The 23,966-nt window shown below is 38.7% G+C and overlaps 2 protein-coding genes across 2 annotated transcripts; both read left to right on the top strand.

Moving 5' to 3' along the window:
- Nucleotides 1-345: 345 nt before the first annotated feature.
- On the top strand, nt 346-10,435 carry LOC128398844 (vomeronasal type-2 receptor 26-like). Its single transcript, XM_053360103.1, has 6 exons — nt 346-491; nt 1,544-1,835; nt 2,114-2,971; nt 3,716-3,943; nt 4,570-4,696; nt 9,525-10,435. The coding sequence occupies exons 1-6, from the start codon at nt 346-348 to the stop codon at nt 10,433-10,435; spliced, it is 2,562 nt and encodes an 853-aa protein (XP_053216078.1).
- Nucleotides 10,436-11,537: 1,102 nt separating this feature from the next.
- LOC128398843 (vomeronasal type-2 receptor 26-like) lies at nt 11,538-20,018 on the top strand. Its single transcript, XM_053360102.1, has 6 exons — nt 11,538-11,755; nt 12,884-13,175; nt 16,103-16,951; nt 17,465-17,686; nt 17,975-18,101; nt 19,117-20,018. The coding sequence occupies exons 1-6, from the start codon at nt 11,538-11,540 to the stop codon at nt 20,016-20,018; spliced, it is 2,610 nt and encodes an 869-aa protein (XP_053216077.1).
- Nucleotides 20,019-23,966: the final 3,948 nt, after the last annotated feature.

Raw genomic sequence — 23,966 nt, 5'->3', positions numbered from 1 at the left:
GTTATTTTTCCTTTGATTGTGAAAAGGATAGTAATTAACTCTGCTGTTTTCCAATACCCCAGGAAAATAGCAGTGGCCTTTAGCAAAGCTGAATAATACAGCTTATGAAGAATGGTATAAAAAACCCCCTCCAGAAATCAGAACTGGGTCTAAGGGGGTAAAATTAGACAAAGCTGTATCAGTCTGATCTCAGATACTTTATATTTTAGTCCTGGGCCTTTAGAGATGGATAAAAGAGGAGTATCTGGTGCTAGAGACAACAGATCTACCAGGATGGTGTTATTAATTGCCTTGCTTTTGTTATTGCTTCCACACATGGTATGTAAGTCTCATATCAATAACTGCATGCTTGCTGATCCACACCCTCCACTTCATGAGTATCATCAGAGAGGAGACTTCATCATTGGAGCCATTGCTTCCCAGGCTTTCATCATCTCTGGTGCAATAACTTTTACCCAAGAACCCCCACCACCTTTGTTTGAAGAGCTTGCGTAAGAATTTTACTTTTTCTTAATAAAACAACTTCCTGTGAACCTGTATTGCTTTTCTTCTTTTTGCTTTGTGTACTGAAGGGTGCTAAGAGAATAGTGAAGTGTAACAAGAAGTTGGGATTTACAAAAGAAATAAAAGAATTAAATTCAAAGAAGACAATAGTATGTGTTTTAACCTCTTCCCTGACAGCGTTGTGCTAAAGTGCATGCAGGAATATTAGGAGAGCGAAGAGTTAACAATAGAAATAGAAATTGAGATTGTACAGGGGAAATGGTAAGAAAAGTTGATGTATCATACCTTTGGATGGTGCAAAATATATTTAAAGATAGTGTTGTCTTCTAAACTAACTCTGAATGGAGAGAGGGTCTCCACCTCTTTGTCGACTGGCACAGAACCTGTGCTGTCTTGATGACTTTCTTAATGGACATCACCTTCTTTTTTTCTTCCTAATCATCCTTCTCCCAGGATATTCTCTTGTCAAGAAACTGACCTCACTTGTATGTTAAAAATGACTTGATCCAGGAATAAGTGGGGTCCAGGAATTAGAAGGAGGGGTGTTCAGGAATTCAGCCAACCCCCATAGCTCATAACCAGGGTTGTAGCTAGGGGGTGGTGAGGTGGGCCCCCACCAGGGGCGCAGGTGATGGAGGGGTGCAAAATCGGCTAAAATATGTCCATAAATATAAATGTTGAATATTGCCCCATAAAAATGGTTTTAAATAGAGGGTGAATTGAAATTGTGGAGGGGGGGAGTTCGGAGAAGTGGAAAGAAGAGCTAATTTGTACGCGGCTATGGGGCTCAATCTGGATGGTTCTGCCAAGGGCGCAAGATTACCTAGCTATGGTTCTGAAACATTATGTTCTGAAAAACACAGATATCATTTGGGCTTTTCCTTTATTACATATACTACCTTAGGGTATGGTTTTGCTATAAAGAAGTATTGCATCTAAATACCATAATAAAGAACAATGAAGTAGATGTAGAAGACCACTGCAAGATTTTACAAGACCTGGCATTTCCTTATTATTAAAAATGCATCTTTAATTCTAGTGTCATTCCTAAGAATTATCAACATATCCTGGCATTGGCATTTGCAGTAAAGGAAATTAATGAAAACCCTCAGATCTTACCCAATTTCACTGTGGGTTTTTATATCTATGATAGCTATTTCACTGCTAAATGGACATATCATGCCACAATTCTCCTAATATACACCCTGAGAAGATTTGTTCCCAGCTACAAGTGTGATGTTCAGAATAACTTGTTTGGAATCATTGGAGGGCTAGACCCCTTAACCTCACTTCATGTTGCAAACATTTTGGACATTTACAAGATTCCACAGGTAGGATGTATTTGTATGTTGTCCGTATGTCATATTTTTCTGATTTGTTGATTTGGGGAGAGAATGATATGGGTGAATTTGTAATATATACATGGGTGTTAATTTATGCGTTTTTGACCTTAGCAACCGGTCTATTGCATTGGAAATCTTGCACTTCCACTTATAGGGTTATTGTAAAGATTGTTGACAAAATATGTGTAAATGAACAGTGAAAAGTAATACATGTAAATGGCATTGTTATTGCATCTATCCCCCCATTTGCACCCATTTATCTGTAGCTCATATATGGTTCTGCTCCAGTGATGAATGACAAAACTCCTGGCCTTCCCTTCTATCAGATGGCTCCCAAGGAAATGCTTCAGTATGAGGGAATTCTGTCTATGCTCCTGCAGTTTAGGTGGATGTGGATTGGACTCCTTACTTTCAATGATGAGAATGGAGATAGATTTTTGCAAACTGTATTGCCACTTTTTGCCAAGAGTGGCATCTGTTTTGCCTTCATACAAAGGAGTCAAACATTTTCTTTTGTCACAAAAATTAATGATATGATGAAAAGGGGGGCAAAAATACATGATGCCATCATTGATAGTAATGCCAACGTAGTAGTGCTTTATGGCGAATCTTACACCATTGCACTTTTGAGGTGGTTTCCATATTTGTCAGAACAAGAAAATATAAGAAATAAACCCAAAGGCATAGTGTGGATAATAACAGCCCAGGCGGACCTCACTTCAATGGTCTATCAGAGAACATGGGATACAGAAATAATCCATGGATCTCTCTCATTTACAATTCACTCCAATGATTTGCCAATATTTCAACAATTTGTTGCCAGCAGAAACCCATCCAGCACAACAGGAGATGGTTTTATCAAGGACTTCTGGCAACAGACTTTTGGGTGTGTTTTCCTAACTGCAGATGCAGGGGAGGTGAATGGAGATATTTGTACAGGTGAGGAGAAGCTGGAGAGTCTTCCTGGGACCTTTTTTGAAACGATTATGACTGGCCACAGCTATAGCATCTACAATGCTGTCTATGCATTGTCTCACGCTTTGCATGCTATGTCCTCATCTAGAGTCAAACATGGTGCAATGGTGGACAAAGGACAGAAATATCAGAATCAACACTTGTGGCAGGTAAAGTGTCATATCTGTGGTTGTAAGAGCAGGATTTAAATTGCCTAGCCATCTTCCCAAATTCAGTATGGGTTCAAACACCATGTTAGACAAAAAGATCTCTGCATTGCAAGGGATTGGGCTACATGACCCTCATGGTCTCTTTCAGCTCTATGAATCTGTGATTCCTAAAAGCTCCTAATATGGCAAATAGTTCATGGAACCAAAATATACTGGGTGTTGTGTGTTTTTTGTCTATGAAGTTTTAAGACGTGTACAATGTTATTTTTTTATTCATGTGTTATCCCATGTGTGCTTAAAGCAGGTTCCCCCCATAACAATGAGTTTAGTTTTATTTTAATTTATTGTATTTCGATATCAATTCACTTTATGAAGTAAGAATGCAGAAAAATAAATGAAATCGTGCAGATTTTACATACTAAAAGTATTCATCTAGAGGACAAGTAATCTAAAACGGTATAAAATATATAGTAAAAGCCCTTGCTGGCTCCACCAAATATGAGTTGAATTTACTTTTAGCTTATTTCTCTCTCTCTCTCTCTCTCTCTCTCTCTCTCTCTCTCTCTCTCTCTGTATGTGTGTGTGTGTTTGTACTGTACACACGCGATCAATCACTCCACACATCCAGCACAAAATACACATGAAAATATATGCAATGAAGGGAAGGGAATTTTCAATCATCTAAGGCAAATATACCTAACTCTGTGCTTATTTTCTAACTTCACCTTTTTCTCTTCACTTCAGCTCCATCATTTTCTGAAAGGTGTATTTTTTAACAACAGTGCCGGGGATAGTGTCTCCTTTGACCAGGATGGGGAATTAGCAGCTGGATTTGATATTATTAATTGGATTTTTTCCTCCAACCAGTCCTTTAGTAAGTTGAAAGTTGGGAGGGTGAATCCGCAGGCTCCTCCAGATCAAGTGTTCACCATCAACAAGGATATCATAACATGGCACAGGGGCTTTAACCAGGTACGGTTGATTGTCAATGACTTGAGAAGCACACTGCATACTCAATTTTGAAGGAAGATTTCCCTAACGATAGACGTTCGGAATACCACTGGTTTAAAATAATTGAAATGAGCTTAGATTAGCCCAGCAGCAATATACTAACTCCTGACTACCAAGGATTCTCATTACAGTACTGCAACTTCCCCATCTTTTATCAGCTTCAGCTTCTTCACTGACCTTGTTTACAGCAAGTGCATAATTTATCTGGAGACTTGATATCAACAGCATAGTTTGCAGTGTAGCAGGGAACTCTTAGCAACTATACAACTACACCTTTCACACCCTTTGTGATACTGATCCATATTTCTATAACCAAGGGCATTCAGAGCAAATACAGGCCAAAGTGCCTGTTGCACTTCACAGTGGAAAGAGTTGAAAATGAAACTAGTTGGATGTATCTTTTACTCCCATCCTGTCCAGATGAGGAGCAATCAGGATTTCAACATTTCACTGCTGGGTGGGTTGAAGCCAAATAATAGCAGCCTTCATGACAGCTAGATAACATGTGGCAGGTCCCCCACATCTTGAGAATTCTTAGCTCATTTTCCTTCTGATTATTTTATCCCTTTTTATATTTGGAACATTAGGCCCAGCCTCTTTCTCTATGCACTGAGAGCTGCCATCCTGGTACTAGCAAGAAAGTGAAAGAAGGGGAGCCATTTTGCTGCTATGATTGCATCCCATGTCCAGAGGGAAAGATTTCAGACCAGCTGGGTAAGAAATAGCATGCAGAACCTTATCACAGAGATGCGCCTGACTGCCTTCCCTCCAATTTGATTCTTAGAAGCTTGGGTAGTTTCTAGAGCACCAGTGAGCAATAATGGATGAAATATTCATAAATCCTGCAATTTTAATATACAGTTCTCAACCAGGTATATGACCATTGTATTACACTTTATTTGGATTTGCATTTGAAGATAAAAGAACTGTTAAATAGTATGATTCCCCGAACCTTAAAAAGTTTCTGTCTCTACACACATGAATGCACTCCTCTGATTGACAAGGTATGGTGCTTGAGGGTGCTCTTGGACTCATCAATGCCTGGAGAAGTACAGGTAGTGATGGTGGCCAAGAGTGATTTGTTGCAAGCTCTGACTGGAATGCAGGTCAAATTATTTCCATGCCAATACACTTAACATGGAACTGGAGAGGATGCAAAATGTGACTAGAAAACCAAACACAAATCTAATTCAACACCACTAAGTTTCCAGGTCCACACAATGCAATATTCACATGGCTATTTTGCTTAGTGAATAAAACACTACTGGGTTGCTGCCACCAGAGCTAGATGTGGAACCCCATCAGATGACTATTTTGAAGACATTTTAGAAAGTTCAAGTAGTTTAGAAGGGTAATTATAGAGAAAGATACATTGGCCAGGTCTCCCCTTGATTCAACAAGCTGGTTTGGGCTATTAAAAAGCCTACATTGGATTTGGCTAGTGGGCTGGATTGTTTTCTGAACTACCTCCTTATGAGACAACAAGGACATGGGTGGTGCTGTGGTCTAAACCACTTAGCCTCTTGGGCTTGCTGATTGTAATGTCGTCAGTACGAATCCACATGACGGGGTGTGCTCCTGTTGCTCTATCCCAGCTCCTGCCAACCTACCATTTCGAAAGCATACCAGTGTGAGTAGATAAATAGGTACAGCTGTGGTGGGAAGGTAAACAGCATTTCTGTGTGCACCAGAAGTGGTTTAGTGATGCTGACCACATGACCCAGATAGCTGTTGGCAGACAAACGCCAGCTCCCTCGGCCTGAAAGTGGAGATGAATGGCACATCCCATAGTCAAGTTCAACTGAACTTAACCATCCAGTGGTCCTTACCTTTACCTTTTACCTTCCCTTCCCTTTTACCTTACCCTTCCCTTACGTGACAAGTTTGACAAGTGGGGGAGGGGGGAATTCATCACTCTTTTCTGGTCTAAACTTGGAGGACGAACTTGAAATCTGTCAGAGGGCAGCAATGTATAAAGCATAACCTTTTGTTATGCAACGGGCACGGTCAAGGGGATCAAGAGGGTTATTTTACTTTTATCTCCCCCAGAGGATTTACTAGCACCATAGATTATATCCTAACATCTAATAATGTGCCACTTAACCGAGATACCTTCAGGATAATTCCCAAAGCTGAAAGTGACCACTTTCCACTTGAGTTATCTCTGACATTATTCTTTTCTCCTGCCTTTCCTAAATTATTGGATGAAACAGAATATCTGATACTTGGAAATAGAAGGCTAAAATGGAATGCACAGGTCCAAGAAAAAATGATTCAGATCCTGGATTCCTATGAATTTGCTTTATTAAAGGGGGAAATGTTGTTAGAAACAGGAAACGTAATTGGACTTTATGAGAACATAATCAACCGAATGCGCCCACTGATGACCACAGCTAGGGTGATAAAAAACAAAAAGTTTAAGACACAGACTTGGTTTGATAAGGAATGTCAGAATAGCAAAAAATCCCTAGCTAGGGTACTTAGAAAATTGAAGTTAAAACAGGATAAGCACAATCTTGCCCTACAAGCTGAGGTAGCCCAGTTACGAAACAACTATAAATTATTACTTAAAAGCAAGAAACAAATATATTATGAACAACAGTGGAAAGAATTGGGAGATGCAGCACTTAAGGACTCACGGAAATTTTGGCATCTGGTTGCCCAAGGCACAAATGGGCTGGGCTACTCGTTAGAAGCATCTGTCCAAGGAAAGGATTGGGTGACATATTTTACAGGAATATATGGCCCCTGTCCTGACCTACCCCCACTAGTTTATTATACTCAGTTATCAGAACTGCCAGAATAAGAGGCTAATCGCAAGCCAACTAGCTAATAAAGCTCCAGGAGAAGACATGATCCCAATGGAGATCTATAAGATAAGACCTGATTTCTGGTCACCCATATTTGCAAAGTTGTTTTCATACATTAACAGCTCAGGTCGTATACCTGAAGGGTGGAAGTTGAGTATAATTGCCCCAATATATAAAAAGGGCGATAAGAAAAACCCTGCCAATTATAGACCCATTAGTTTGTTAGATGTAGCCTCCAAACTATATGCCAGGCTCCTTCTTGGGAGACTAGAAGAATGGGCAGAAACAAATAAGGTGATATCTGAAGTCCAGGCAGGTTTCCAAAGAGGGAAATCCACATTGGACCAGTGCTTTGTGCTGAACTTTCTGCTATGTAAATACATCCATAATTTGAAGCAAAAATTATATGTTGCTTTTATCGATCTAAAGTCAGCTTTTGATACGGTCCCAAGACATGCATTGTGGTAAAAATTGGAAAAGACAAATATAGACCTCCGTCTATTATTTCTCATCAAAACATTATATACTGACACATCAATACAAGTAAAGGTGGATCTGGCTGGCCATCTCACCACTAGAATTAAGACCACTACTGGAGTCAAACAGGGATGCATTTTGGCACCTTTCCTGTTCAATTTTTATATTAATGACATGGTTAAAGAACTGGAGGGCCCACAGTTTGCCCCTGTCACAATTCTTGACCAAAAACTCTCAGTTTTAATGTATGCTGATGACCTAGTACTGGTATCTAGAACCCAGGTGGGCCTGAGACGGCTGCTTGCAAAATTAAGTTCATATTGCATGAGGAATGCTTTATCTATAAACTATGATAAGACGCAGGTCATTGTATTTGGGAAGCGTTCTAAAAAGCATGTTTGGCACCTGGATGAACACATCATAAACCAAGTAAATACGTTTAAATATCTGGGATTGATTTATTCAGAAACGGCATCTTGAAATACACAGCTATCCAATATTAAATTGCAAGCCTTTAAATCAGCAAAAGCCATTCTGAAATTCGCTGCATGTAAAGGTGGAAATCTGGTCAACCCGGCTCTATCTGTGTATAAAGCAAAAACAATGGCCCAGATTTTATATGGTGCAGAGGTTTGGGGTACCTCAAAGGTCTCCGGTCTGGAACCCCCACAGAATTATTTTTTAAGAGTTCTTTTAGGTTTACCCAAAGACGTGCAATCTGCCATGGTCAGGTTGGAAACTCGCATGTTGAGCATAGAGAGCCAAATAGATAAAAGAATTCTCTGTTACTGGTTTAGAGTTCAACAGATGGATAACACTAGGCTACCAAAAAAATGCCTGATTGAGCTCTCAAATGGATTACCCCTTAAAAACTGGGTACATCATGCTGCCCAACTGATGGGCAAATATGATCTCTCAGTGACTGAGATTAAAGAACTCCCCTTATATTCACAGAAAAATATTTTTAAACGAACCATAAGGGCAGTGGCAACTAAAAACGATCTAAACTCTATGTGCACATCCACATGCGCCCCATTGTATTTTAAACTTAGAGAGGTCAATGAACACATATCTTATTTTAATGAATTGACTTTTGCACAGCTTCGAAAAGCTTTTACAGAGCTACGACTAAATACAATAAGCTCTGCTTATAGAGATGGGAGACATAGAGGCATACCAAAAAACGAACGTGTTTGCATTAGGGGATGTTCTGAAGTAGAGGACCTTATGCATTATATCTTGCACTGTCCGTTATATAATGATGCAAGAAAAAGATTTTTGGTACCTATAATGACAGGGTCCCCTGGCCAGAACCCCCTTGATATGATGTTATATCTCCTTGCAGACACAGATAAGTATGTGACCTGGCGGGTAGCACTTTTTGCAACTGCTGCTAGGAAAATTAGAGCAAATTATATAGACAAGGTAGCCATTAGCTGTAAAGGAGATGAATTTATTTGATCCTATCTATCTACCTCAGGCTATGCTCTATCTTTGTCACCAAACTCTGAGTATAAATTGCACACTGTATTAATTGATATTGTTTTTAACATTCGTGACCATGTGATGATTTTAGCTTATGAATTTTATTGTTTAATGTTTTTATTTGTACATTGGGGTACTTTTATAGCTTTGTTTAGAGTACGTAATGTTTTAACAATATAAATGTTTTAAGTCTTTTTTTACCAATTCAGTATATTTTCTTTTAATTGTCAAATAATTCTGTGTACATTGTGGCAGCCTTTGGCTATGTGCAATAAAACTGACTGAGACTGAGACTATTAGCTAATCCTCATTACAAAGCAGAGCACATGAAAGTCCAAACTATCAGCTCTGCATGGAACTGATTAGCACTGCTTACAAATTCTCATTGACCCAGCCTCATCTTTACCCGATTTATCTCAGATGTACGGCAGGTAGATAATAAATCATAGAATCATGGAGTTGGAAGGGACCATCAGCATCATCTAGTCCAACCTCCTGCAATGAAGGAATCTTTCACACAATGTGGGGCTTGAACCCATGGCCATCAGGTTAACAGTGAAAGTCCTGTGAACTAAACACAGAGGTCTGGTGAGCCAAGATGACCATGGGCGAGAGGTTCCCCACCCATGCTATAGATGAACTTGATCTCAATTCTATCAGAAAGAATTTAGCTCATATACAGTTAAGAACAGTAGGAAGAACATTGTATGTCATTGTGCTTTCTGATATTTTTACTTTTTGAGATGAAGACTATATCTTTTCTTTCTCAGATATGAATGACTGCCATAAATGCACAGAGGGAAATTATCCAAACAGAAACCAGAATTCATGCATTGTCAAGCATATAAGCTTTCTGTCTTACAAGGAACCTTTGGGGCTTACTTTAGCCTCTCTTGCTTTTTGCTTTTCTTTGATTGCAGCTTCAGTGCTTGTAATATTTTTCAAACTCCATAATACTCCAATTGTCAAAGCAAACAACCGGGAGCTCACTTATACTCTCCTCATCTCCCTCCTGCTCTGTTTCCTTTGTGTTTTGTTGTTCATTGGACAACCTAATAAGGTGACCTGTCTCATCCGACAAGCTGCTTTTGGCATCATCTTTTCAGTGGCTGTATCTTGTGTTCTGGCGAAAACCACCACAGTAGTTCTGGCTTTCATGGCCACCAAACCAGGATCCAAAATGAGGAAATGGGTGGGGAAAACACTGGCCAATTCTATTGTTTTCTCCTGCTCCCTTATTCAAGCAAGTATTTGTACTTTATGGCTAGCAACATCTCCACCATTCCCAGATGCTGACAGACATTCAATAATGGATGAAATTGTACTAGAGTGTAATGAAGGATCTGTGATTATGTTCTACTGTGTCTTGAGCTACATGGGCTTCCTGGCAATTGTCAGTTTAATTATAGCATTCTTTGCGAGGAAGCTGCCTGACAGTTTTAATGAGGCCAAGTTTATCACTTTCAGCATGTTGATCTTTTGCAGTGTTTGGTTGTCCTTTGTTCCAACTTACCTGAGTTCTAATGGAAAATACATGGTAGCCGTGGAAATCTTTTCAATCTTAGCCTCCAGCCTTGGTTTGCTGGTTTGCATCTTTTTCCCAAAATGTTATATAATTGTGCTGAGACCTGAGCTGAACAACAAGGATCAGTTAATCAGAAGAAAATCTGAAGGGGTTTAGTCATGTGTGCATTTTGTTAAATCTGTGTATTATGTGTGCATTTGCAACATTTTGCAAAAATTTTGCATCTTTACCTTGAGGCCTAAACTGAATAATAATAACTTGCATCTAATAGGAGGGAAGTATTGAAGAATGCAAATGTTTGTTCATTGAGCTTTACTTTGCAATCCAGGGAGGAGAGGCTAAAAGCCCTGAGTTTCCTCTTAACCATTGCTTGATACAACTTTCTCAAAGCTGACCTTTGTTTTAATGTCCCATTGGAAAACTGAATCAAAATTAAAGGAAAACTGTGATGTAAAAATATTGGTGCACACGTGTGTGTGCACACGCCTGGGCACGCACGCACGCACATGCACACACTACAGAAATTACCCTCAGGTGGTTTCTAGTGACCAGATGAGGGAAACATGCATTGCCTACTATTAGGCAAAGCGAGGTGGAAGTTTGCCATGTCTCCCTCTCATGCAAGAAGTAAAACCAGTCTTTCAATCTTTCCAGAAAAATCATTTCCAAATCAGTCAAATCCCATGTTCAAGGATTTAAATCTCCCCTCTGGCTCTATGGCAAGAACATTTAATTCTAATGTATTTTCCTTGCTTTGGGTCAATCCAAGCCTACATCACAATTTCCTATTCCAACTAGGTACAAAGTCAAAAATTCTGTTAACATACAACAAAAAAATTATTTTAGTAAGAAATGCTACATAGAATCCCTACGTTTGACTTGGTGGGTTCCTTAGCCTTTAATTATCATAAAGGTTGTAATTAACTTGGATGTTTGTCTCAAAAAGCAGACACAAAAATACCAAATCACTAGGGGCATTCAGTTAACAGTAAAAACAACTGTCAAAAAAACCCTCCCTCATGTTAAGGATAATTCCATAAATATATGCTCTATATTTCAGATACAGGTCTAGGGACTAGGGACAGGAGCACATATACCAATAATATCACCAGTAATGGGATCTAGATTTCATTATTGATAGAAGACTATCTGAACATTCAGATCAGAGCGTTGCAATCATAGAGATGTTCCTGAAAGTGTTATAGATGGAACTGGGAAATCTGCATATATAAAAGAATGATTAGCATATGTAATCAGTATGGTGATACTAGTGACTTTGCTTCTGGTAATGCTTCCTCAAATGGCATGCAAGGCTCACATTCTTAAGTGCAGGTTCCAATATCCACACCATCCTTTCCACAAATATCATCAGGATGGAGACCTTATAATTGGCGCCATTGCTTCTCAGAGCTTCATTGTCTCCAGTTCAATAGACTTCACAGAAGAACCCCTCCCAACACTACATGAAGAGTTTATGTAAGGAATTATAGGTTTATTTTCATTTTCATTTACTTCCTTTTCACCCTGTTTTTCAGGGGGAGTATCAAAGTGAGGTCAGATCCAGGACCTTACCTTAATTGTGTACAGCCCCATAAGATGTGCTAGTATCCCTGTTAAAGAATGGGTCTTTGGCACCAGAGAAAGGGCATCTATCCCTTCCTCACATGCCATTTTCTAAATCTGAGCTAACTACCCTTGCAGCATGTGAAGATGCACTATCTGAAAGGGGGGGCAGTGTTCTGAATCTGATTTCTCCATTTTAACTCCTATTAACATTTTAAAAATTAAATTAGAGTCTGCTCAAGGATATTGCCTCATACCCTGTAAGACAAAACTCATAAACAGTCGCATTTGTTGTAAATATCACAACTTTGTCAATGAGTGTAGAAGATCTGGAGAAAGGCAACAAGAGTGGGGAATGAACTCGTGGGGGAGACAAAGAGCATACTCATGCCTTTACTCATCACTGTTCAACAGCCCAGCTCACTTTCAGCAAATGAAAGCAGCTGCTACCATCTAATTCTTCATGTGAAAGACCTGTATATTAAAGTGTATTAGTTCCTCCATTCAGTTTTATTACATTTTCTTCAGAGGCAGATTTAGAGGGAGTGCAACTGGACTGTGAATGGGGTGCAGGAGGCAGTGTGCATGGCCTTTTACCAAAATTTCTGGGTGCCCAGCCTCTTTATGGGGAATTTTGTGGGTGCTTGGGCACCCAGGGAGTGCAGTAAAGGAGTTGGCACCTGTACCTTTTTGTTTTAGGGAAATTCAATAAAAAGAATTAAATAATAATACATTGGGTGATGAATGCTGCTAGTAGAATAGATCACAATTGCAAAGACTAGATATGTGTGAAATAGGTTAATTTCTTGCAGTCTACTCTAAATGGTAATTTGCTAAGTATCTATACCACACCACATCTTTTGATGAAATCATTGATACTATCATCTGCTCAATATTCTGATATATCACTTTAGAATAAGATTAATTCAATAAAGGATGTCTATAAATGCTATAATTGTAAAGGAAGGCAGATTTTAAAGAGTGGCATTTTGTCATTGTTGTTATATTTTTGTGATACAAAATTCAGCTCTCTTTTCCTAGCGTAGTACCAAAGAATTACCAGCACATCCTGGCCTTGGCCTTCGCAGTAAAGGAGATAAATGAAAACATTATGATCTTGCCCAATGTCACCTTGGGCTTCCACATTTATGACAGCTATTTCAATGCAAAGTCAACCTACCATGCTACAATGCTACTTACATCCACACTGGAGAGATTTGTCCCTAATTACATATGTGATGTCAGGAATAATCTAATAGCAGTCATTGGGGGACTGGACTCCCATATCTCCCTTCATGTGGCAAATGTTTTGGATATTTACAAGATTCCACAGGTAAAATGTATGTCTTGTGGTTGTAGTTGTTTTGTTCTAGCAGCACAGAGTGCATGGCAAATAACAGATAAGGCAAGTCCACACCCCAAGGAACTTCCTGTGCAAAATGGATACAGAGCAATGGGTTAAATTGTGACATAGTTAGAAAGGGGAATAATATGTGATGAACTCTGTTACTCATGCTTTTTCATAGTTGCAGTAAGGACAAGGGAATGTTCGAAAAGCTTCCTGGAAAAGGTGAAATTTGAGGATGAAATTACAAGAGATAAATAAAGAAGGTTGTTGCATGCAGGAAAGCACAAATGAATCATGGGGGGGGGAGAGTTTCAGTAAAGAATATTTTTGAATGACTGCAGGTGATGATGCTCGGAAAGTGATGGTCAAAGGAAGAAGCTGCTAAGAGGTCTTTTTTTTTGTACTTCAAACAAAACAAAACAAAAATCCCTGCAACTCCAACTACCTCTGTTCGTAGTCTTTTTGTTTGCTTGCTTGTTTCACTTCTTTCTTCCCCCCCCAAGAGAAAATATATTTTTATTTTATTTTTGATTTTGACAAAATAATAATCATAAATAAATAAGAATAAAAGTGTGCACCCCACCACCAAGACCATTCCATTGTAAGTATCCAGCCTCCCCAAATTTCAACACGTCTTGCGATGGTTTGACCCCTTTCCATTTTAACAATACAAATTCTACAAACACCTTCCACAGGTCCTCAAAATAATCTCTCCTGCGTATTCCCCGTCTTACCTTAATGGCACATGTTAATTTATCCTTAATAGCTACATCCCACACCTCTTTATGCCATTCTTCCATTTTATATTCTGCTTGCCCCTTCCACTTCCTAGCTATCATAATTCTTGCAGCTGTCAATAAATTTGTGAGCAAGTCCTTTACAGCCTGCAAACCTTCCACCCCATTGTAAATTGATAATAATGCTACCTCCGAACTTTCAGCCAGCTTTAACCCAGTGATTTCTGTTATTTCCTTAAATACCCTTTGCCAGAAAAATTGTACATATTTACACCCCCACCATATGTGAAGATAATTTCCAATTTCCTGGCATCCCCTCCAACATAACACCAAATATTCCTTGTTTATTTGATTTAATCTGACTGGTGTTAAATACCATCTCCAAACTAATTTATAATAATTTTCTTTTTTTCTTATAGGCAACATTTTCAATGCACGATTCTCCCATATTTCTCCATCTTTGACAATCTATCTGCCCTGTTGCCTCCTTTCCCCTCACCTCTATTAACTAATCTTCTTGATCCTCCATTTCTACTAATATTTTATAAATTTCACTGGTTACCCCTTTTATAACTGTATTTTCTTCTTTATCTCCCCCTTTTATAATCTCCCCCCCCAAATTTTGTGTATTCTTTGTAGTTCTTGTTTTCCCTTAACCACTTCTTTGACAATTGCTCCAGTTGTACAGTATACAGTTAAACCAAATTATTTTGCAGTGGTACCTCGCAAGACGAATGCCTCGCAAGACGAAAAACTCACAAGTCGAAAGAGTTTTCCGTTTTTTGAGTCGTTCCGCAAGACGAATTTCCCTATGGGCTTGCCTCGCAAGACGAAAACGTCTTGCGAGTTCTTGCGAGTTTGTTTCCTTTTTCTTAAAGCCGCTAAGCCGTTAATAGCCGCTAAGCCGCTAAGCTGTTAATAGCCGTGCTTCGCAAGACGAAAAATCCGCAAGACGAAGAAACTGGCAGAACGAATTAATTTCGTCTTGCGAGGCACCACTGTACTTTCTGTTAGAGCTTCTCTTATTTGTTTTCTCCACCCAATCCTTTATTTTAAATATTTTCTTCTCTTTCACTTCTTTTTCAATTTCCTTTTTTAAAATTTACTGGGAAGTCTTCTATCATCACCACCAGAGCTGGTGGGGAATTTGCTGATATCAATTTTCCTTTATCTTTTGCCCATATCTCAATGGTATTTTTTAATAAGGGATTTTTAATCTTCTGCCACTATTGCCTATTTGGGTTGATAAAAAAATATATTCACTAACTCCTCCCTCATTTCCTGTGTAAAACTATCTAACCATTCTAACACTCCTTGTTCTGTTATCCCATCTATGATATATCTTAACTGATTTGCTATATAACTTCATGTTGGGGAGGCCCAGTTCACCTGTTTTCTGGGGTTTATACCATCTTCTTTTATTAATTCAAGGTTTCTTATCCCCAATACAAAAATTATTGATCATACCTTGCCAACCCTTTATTTATGTCTCCAATATCTTAATGGATAACATTCTAAATAAAAAATATATATATTCTAGACAAAATTTTCATTTTAATTATTGGTATTCTTCCAAACCACGAAAGCTTAATTTTCTTATATTAAAATTCTCTTGTTACCTGCATATTTTCCAATGGATTTTTGATTGTTTACATGGTGGCATCTGCAAATAAGCTTATTCTCTCTTTTTCTTTATTGCTTATTTCTTTTATATTTCCACCTTCTCTAATTATATTGACCAGAGTTTCAATGACCAATACAAATAAAATTGGGGAAAGGGGGGCATCCTTGTCTTGTGCCCCAGGCTAGTGTTATTTGTTCTCTTATACCATCATTAACTATGATGTTTGTAGTCTTATTGGGATCTTCATGCACTGTCTCTGTCTCTCTGATTACTGCATTGATTTAACAATGAATAAATGGGACTAATAGGAGTGGTGAAATGCCCAATCCAAGTCTCCCTTCAATGTGGAACCAATAGATTGCCAAAGGGAATCCACAGCTCTCTTCATCTCAGTACCAAATATTTAGAAGAAATGTTTAAAGTGTACACCTACTTTGCAGGGTAACTGTAAAGACTATTCATATAAAGCTATTGAAGTTCTTTGGATACCTGAGAGTTTTACAGAAGTGTTATTATCTTCTTTTCAATCTCTACTCTTCATTTATCTTTAGCTAATATATAGCCCTGCTCCAGTGATGAATGATAAAACTCCAGGCCTTCCATTCTACCAGATGATCCCCAAGGAAGTCATTCAGTATAAGGGGATTCTCTATTTACTTTTGTATTTTGGGTGGAAGTGGATTGGACTCATTGTTATGGATACCTCAGATGGAGAAAGGTTTGTGCAAACTGTGGTTCCAATGTTTTCCCAGAATGAGATCTGTTTTGCTTTTATAGAAAGAATTCCAACATTGACTTTTGTCACAGACATTAAATATGCGATGGAAGATGGTGCAAAAATACACGATAAAGTGATGGGCAGCAAAGCCAATGTCATAGTGGCCTATGGAGAATCTTACTCCATGGCTTTTTTCAGATTTCTTCCATATCTATCACAGCAAGAAAGCATGGCAAATAAACCAAAAGTGTGGATAGCAACAGCCCAGGTGGAACATACTGCATTTGTTATTCAAAGGACTTGGGATGATGAGCTATTCTATGGTGCTCTTGCCTTCAAAATTCACTCCAGTGAACTCCCACTGTTTCACCAGTTTGTTCAGAGCACAAACCCATCCAGCACCACAGGAGATGGTTTCATAAGGGACTTTTGGCAAAATGCCTTTGGCTGTGTATTTCTAAATCAAGCTCCGGATGAACAGATGGAGGATATCTGCACTGGGAAGGAGAAACTGGAAAGTCTTCCTGATTCTTTTTTTGGGATCAGCATGACTGGTCACAGCTACAGCATCTACAATGCTGTCTATGTTGTGGCCCATGCTTTACATAAAATGTCATCATCTGTACACAGATCAGTGATGAAGGAAGGTGGACAGACCCTTCACAGACAACTGCCATGGCAGGTAATGAACTTAACATTGTCAGATAAAACACAATATTATGGAGATGTAGTAGTTCATGAACTGTGACTAAATGTTTGCTGGTTTCCCCCCTGAGGTCTCCATTTCATCTTCATTCCAGAAATGAATTTGTATTATTTTCCTTCCTTGAAATGACAAACAAATTAATTAATTTTTATGGTGGTTGGCTGCTCAAATATGTCTTAGAAAAATTAAACTTCATTGGAAAATACTCTACCTTTGAGGTTTCCCTGTTGAGGTGGAGGTAAAGTAATTGTGCACATTTGTGTGCCTGTGGAGCAGATATCTGTGGTATTTGGCATTAACTTTAAGATTAAGAATTGGCCTTTTCTCCTTCCATTTAACACACTCCCACCCCCCCAAATAGCAACAGACTCATAAACATGTAAGCATCATAAGGCATTTATACAAATCTAGAATGTGGCCAAACTTGGAATACTCTATACTCGAATTTGCTTCCAGAAGAAGTAGTGATTGATGTTCTTCTAACTGTAGGTCCATTATTCCCTGAGAAGTGTCTCATTTAACAACAGTGCTGGGGACAAGGTTTCCTTTGACCAGAATGGACAGCTAGTAGCTGGATTTGATGTTATCAACTGGGTTAGTTCCTCAAACCAGTCTATAGTGAAAGTTGGGAGGATGGATCCCGAGGCTCCTCCAGACCAAGTGTTTACCATCAACAAAGATGCCATAACATGGCACAGCTGGTTTAACCAGGTAAAAGGCATCCATCAGCAATTTGTTAGCTGTTCTTTGATACCTTTGTAAGTGCTAAGTCACCATCATGTTGTCTAAAATTTATTTTAAACATGAGCAAAAGAAATATATATGTATAGAAACATACAGCAACTGACCATCTGAAATAGAATTTTATTGATTTTGTATATGTGATGAGCCTGTTATAGTGTTCCAGGACTGGTACAATATTGTGGGATGAAGCCATAGCATAATCAACCACATGTAGTTTTCATATCAAAAGGCTTTCTCTCTCTTATTTATGATTAGGCACAGCCTCTTTCTGTCTGTACTGAGAGTTGCCATCCTGGTTCTAGCAAGAAAGTGAAGGAGGGGGAGCCATTTTGCTGCTACGATTGCATCCCATGTCCAGAAGGGAAGATTTCAGACCGTGAGGGTAAGATTGGGTACAAAGTTTGAATGCAGTCCAGGAAAGCTTAAAGACCTCATTTATTTTCTACTATTTGGAATGGATGTGAACTAGACAAAAAATAAATATGATCTGTACATTTTTGTGGAATCATACATTCCGCCAAATAGTCAAATAGGCGTTCTGCCTGGATACTTGAATGCAAACAAATTTATACAGGTGGGGGCATGTCTGTTGTCCCCTCGGAAACTTCACCAGTAAACCTCCTTCTCTCCTGACCTTTGTGTGATCAACAGGAAGCTCTAAAAGTGGCTTCTGAATACATGCTTAAAAACCATGCTTAAAATCTGGAACCCTCATAAAGTAGCATTCATTTTCATGAGGATACTTGAAACATAGGAGCCAACTCCAGGGGACTCTGGGTGCTTGGGCACCCACAATAATAAAATTGTGGGGGCCAGCCATCCACAAAGACAATGAGAAAAGTGGGAAGCAGCAGCAGTGCTTTCTTTGGGAGAGAAGCAGTTCAGTTCCACCCTCCACAGGCAGCATCTTACCCTGCCTCTGAGTCCAAGCTCCGTTCTTTGGAAAAGGGTGACTTGCTGTCTGCAGAGAGGAGGAGGAGGAAGAAGAGTCGGAGTCCCTGACTGCCAAAACGCAGATCCCAGATAGTTATAATGTGGTCATTTTTCTTATCCACACCCTGGGCTCAGAAGCAATAGGCTCCCTGTGCTTGGATACAATAGTGGTCTGAGTGTGACCTTTTCTTTTGACACATTTCACGCATGCTCAGAGGTGCCTGTAACTTATGCTATTGACATTTTGGTGAGATTGATAGTATTAACTGAGAGTGTGGATATAAATAATAACAACATTATGAACTCCATTATGAACTTTGAAAGAGCTACTCTCAGAAAGTTGGGCACACAAACACACACATACACAGTATACATATGGAATGTTTGTGTGTGTGTGTCACATAAGATATTTGGGAGATTTGTGACATTTATCCAAGACTGCTAGCAAATATTTTCTTTTTCAGATATGAATTATTGTTACCAATGCACCGATGAAAATTATCCAAATGAAAACAGAGATTTATGCATTCCCAAGGATGTAAGCTATTTGACTTTTCAGGAACCATTGGGGCTCACTTTAGCCTGTTTGTCTCTTTCATTTTGTTTGATCACAATTCTCATGCTAGGAACCTTTATGAAGCACCATGACACCCCTATTGTCAAAGCTAACAACCGGGACCTCACCTACACCCTCCTTTCCTCCCTGTTGATCTGCTTCCTTTGTGCTTTGCTATTCATTGGCCAACCTCAGAAGGTGACATGTCTCCTCCGGCAAACTGCTTTCGGCATTATCTTCTCAGTGGCTGTTTCTTCTGTACTGGCAAAGACCATCATGGTGTTTCTGGCTTTCATGGCCACAAAACCAGGATCCAGGATGAGGAAATGGGTGGGGAAAAAACAAGCATATTTCATTGTTGTTTCCTGTTCCCTTGTTCAAATGGGCATTTCTACTGTGTGGCTGGTGATATCTCCTCCATTCCCAGATGTTGATATGCAGTCAGTGACTAAAGAAATTATACTAGAATGTAATGAGGGTTCTGCTATGATGTTTTATTTTGTTCTGAGTTACATGGGCCTGCTAGCTATTGTCAGTTTCACTGTCGCTTTCCTTGCCAGGAAGTTACCTGACAGTTTCAATGAAGCCAAGTTTATCACTTTTAGCATGTTGGTCTTTTGTAGTGTTTGGCTCTCTTTTGTTCCAACCTACTTGAGCACCAAAGGGAAATACATGGTAGCCGTGGAGATCTTTTCTATCCTAGCTTCCAGTTTTGGGTTGCTGGGCTGCATCTTTTTTCCAAAATGGTACATTATTTTATTGAGGCCTGAGCTGAATAACAAAGAAATGCTAATTAGAAGAAAGTGTTGAAAAATTTATCAGTCCGTATCTTTGATTTAGTTTGTGCATTCATGAAGCATTGAATATTTTGTTGCTTTATGAACAAACAACATGTGTGTGTATCAAACTCTTTAGTTTCAAATTGGTTCAGCATTTTTTCTGGAGTTCCATAAACAACAAACCCACCTAAAAGCAACATTGTTTAGTCCACATTTTACCAGCTTCTCTGCAAGGATATCATGGGAGAAGTTTGTCAAAAGCCTTACTGAAATCAAGATGTGCTACATCCAGATCATTTCCCAGATCAATCAAGATTGTAACTCTTTCACAAAGTTGGTCAGAAGGAAGGAAGGAAGGAAGGAAGGAAGGAAGGAAGGAAGGAAGGAAGGATTGTCTGGCCTGACTTGTTCTTGTAAAACCTATGCTGGTTCTTGGTAATTACAGCATCCTTTCCTAATTGCTCAGAGACCAACTGTTTCATTATCTGTTCTAGAATAAATCTCCGTGTTGATTTCTCTGTTTCTTGGTTCTCCAATCTTATATTCAGTTTTCTTTCTTCCCTTTTTTATATAGTAGATTTTATATAGGGGGGGGGAGCTGCATTTTATATTATCAACTGGATTCCCCTGCCCCCCCACAAAACCCCCCAATCCTTTCAGAGAGTGGAATTTTGCAGGACTGATCCCAGGGCTTCTCCAGATCAAGCTTTTATGTTCAATAAGATTGCCATAACATAGCACAGCTGATCGGGTCAAACTGTCAGCAGTTTGAGTCCTGAGGTCTGATCCTTGAGTTCAGATTGAGTCACTGTCCAAAATTAAATTCTTTATATTCCTTTTAAAAATCTTGCTATATATAAAAACCTACAGTAAAATCACACATGCATTCTGAAAATTTAATATCAGTATTGAACCATGTGTAGTTACAACATGTGACATTATTTATGTTGTCACAATGAACCACATAATTTTGATAATGATGAGCAAGAGTTTAGATGAGCTGTTTTTTTCACCAGTAGAAATGGATCTATCAGTTTGTAGAGCTACTTTTTTATTATGGGCCGCTACAAAATTTATTCTCTTCTTCATGGACTATTGACAATTGACTATTTGGAAGAATGTATTTAAATCTGATGGTTTACTACTTTGAAACTATTTTGCTGGGCATCAACTATATCATCCTACCATTTATAACACTGGCTTGTATATGATGGTATAGAGTGACATCATGGATTAGTGGCTTGCATGTAGCTTCAAAAAAAGTGCAAAGATCCAAATCTGAAGGAATCCATGTCCATTATTCCCAAGGTTGCTATTGTTTCATATGTTGCTCAGGCCCAACCATCCTAGTTCTAGTAAGCAAATGAAGTTCTAGTAAGCAAATGAAGCATTTTACTACTATGATTGTATTCCATGTCCAGAAGGGAAGATTTCAGACCAAAATGATGGGAAATTTAGTATGAAGAGTTATCATGTTTGATCATTGCATATATATATATATTTTAAAAGATATTTATTTGAGTTTTACAAAATGAAAAAAGAAAAAAGAAAAAATACAAATAAAAAACAATTCCATCTTTCCATCACATTCTTTCATTTGCTTGATTCCCGAACCTCCTCAAACCTCCCTTTTTGTATTCCAATTTAATTTGTTAGTTCAGCAAATCCTTCCCCTCTTTACTTATCCTAATCTTTAATCTTAAAATAATGTAACATTAAATTTTTGTCTATTAATAATCCAATATTTTCATACTCCTTATAGCATTGTAACTAAAAACCATATAACTTTTCACCCAACATCCTTCTAACATTCATTAATTTTACAATATTTCCGTAAGTAGTCTTTAAATTTCTTCCAATCTTCTTCCACCGACTCTTCTCCCTGGTCTCGGATTCTGCCGGTCATTTCTGCCAATTCCATGTAGCCCATCACCTTCATCTGCCATTCTTCCAGAGTGGGTAGATCTTGAGTCTTCCAATACTTTGCAATAAGTATTCTTGCTGCTGTCGTAGCATACATAAAGAAAGTTCTGTCCTTCTTTGGCACCAATTGGCCGACAATGCCCAGAAGAAAGGCCTCTGGTTTCTTCAGGAAGGTATACCTAAATACCTTTTTCATTTCGTTATAGATCATTTCCCAGAAAGCCTTAATTCTTGGGCACGTCCACCAAAGGTGAAAGAATGTACCTTCAGTTTCTTTGCATTTCCAGCATTTATTATCGGGCAAATGATATATTTTTGCGAGCTTGACTGGGGTCATGTACCACCTGTAAATCATTTTCATAACATTCTCTCTTAAGGCATTGCATGCCGTGAATTTCATACCTGTGGTCCACAACTGTTCCCAGTCAGCAAACATAATGTTATGTCCAACATCTTGTGCCCATTTAATCATAGCAGATTTCACCGTTTCATCCTGAGTATTCCATTTCAACAGCATGTTATACATCTTTGACAAAGTCTTAGTTTTGGGTTCTAACAGTTCTGTTTCTAATTTTGATTTTTCCTCTAATTTTGATTTTTCCCATGTTTGATCATTGCGTATAGTGCAGTGATGGATATCTACACCATAGTTTCTTTACCTTCTTATTTCAAATGTGGTGGAAAATAAATGGCTGTGGGGAGGAAAATCTGCCACATACCCCTTTTGTAAGATATACTGTGAATTGGGCAAATGATTTCAGAGTTGTGGCATCAATTCTCTGGAATGTTATTTTCTTAGAAATGAAGGAACCATGGCAATACGTTTTTGACGTTTGTTTAAAACCTTCATTTTTCTTCTAAGATTTCCCAAATTAGAACATTTCATCCCCGCAGTTTTTAATTCTTGTTTGGTTTTATGTTTCAATACTGTTTTAGGATTAACTTTATACTTCAATTTCTGTACACCACTGTGGTATTTCTTGAATGCACTGCAGTTTATAAATTTGTTTGCTTATTCCTTCCTTCCTTTATATAATGATAGACCTGTCCAGACACTGCAACCTAATGGTCAAAGAAAGAGACAGACAGAGAGGCTGGCCTAAACTAGGGCCACTTTATTTCAGAATAAAACTCATTAAAAACTCCTGCAGAGGAAAAACAGTACTGGGGCAGGAGAGCGCCTGAACAGATGGGCGAGGTATAAATAATAAATTATTATTATTATAAATTATTATTGCAGCCTCTAAGGTGGCCCAAACCCCTGCCTGCAGGAATTGTAGGCATTGCTCTCCAGCCTGCCTCCCATTCCCAGGCCACATCATGAAGGTGTGTAGGAAAGCCTATGCTGCTACACTTCCCAAGGTTTCATAACTTCATGTCAATGAAGGGATTTAGCCTCAAGGGCTATCAAGCTGTATCCTACCCCAGAGTCCCAGACCAGTGAGCTATGCCCTAATTCCTTAGGCAAGGTTGGGTCGCCCATTGGCTATAGCTATCCAGTTAAGTTCATTCCCACCCCAAAGTCATCCCCCTTGGCTGATTTTAATTTAAGGTCTAAATACCAGTGACCCAGTTCAATTCCAGCTCATGTGTCTGCCTATTGGGACAGAATGTATGAACACAATTTCCCCTTCAAATTGTGTTTCAGAAACTGTTCTTAAATTGTATGAATGGCATTACAATGGATCTCCATGACAGACTGGGGTGGAGAGAGAAAAAAAATCTACCCATTTGAGCAAGTGCCATTTTTCTCCAAGGATCATTGAGGGTGGCACGCTTCTGCTTTCAACTATGCATTTAGGGGGTATTTTTTTCCTATGAAAAAGAGATGTCTATGTATACAGGGCAAGTTTTGAGGCAAAAATGTCCTTGTGACTGTTTGGATGTGACACCTTTTTTTTTTAAGCTGTCCAACTATCTTTGTTTAGGAATTCCACATGGAATCTTTAATTTTACTTGGTTATTACCTTCCCCTTTGATTATATTGAGGACTGTAATTAATTTTGCTGCTTGTCAAAAAATTCATAGGGATGTAATTGCAGCTTCCACTATTACA

Source organism: Podarcis raffonei, chromosome 13, assembly GCF_027172205.1.
Source record: "Podarcis raffonei isolate rPodRaf1 chromosome 13, rPodRaf1.pri, whole genome shotgun sequence".
Taxonomy (NCBI): domain Eukaryota; kingdom Metazoa; phylum Chordata; class Lepidosauria; order Squamata; family Lacertidae; genus Podarcis; species Podarcis raffonei.
This window is presented reverse-complemented; position numbering and strand designations above follow the sequence as displayed.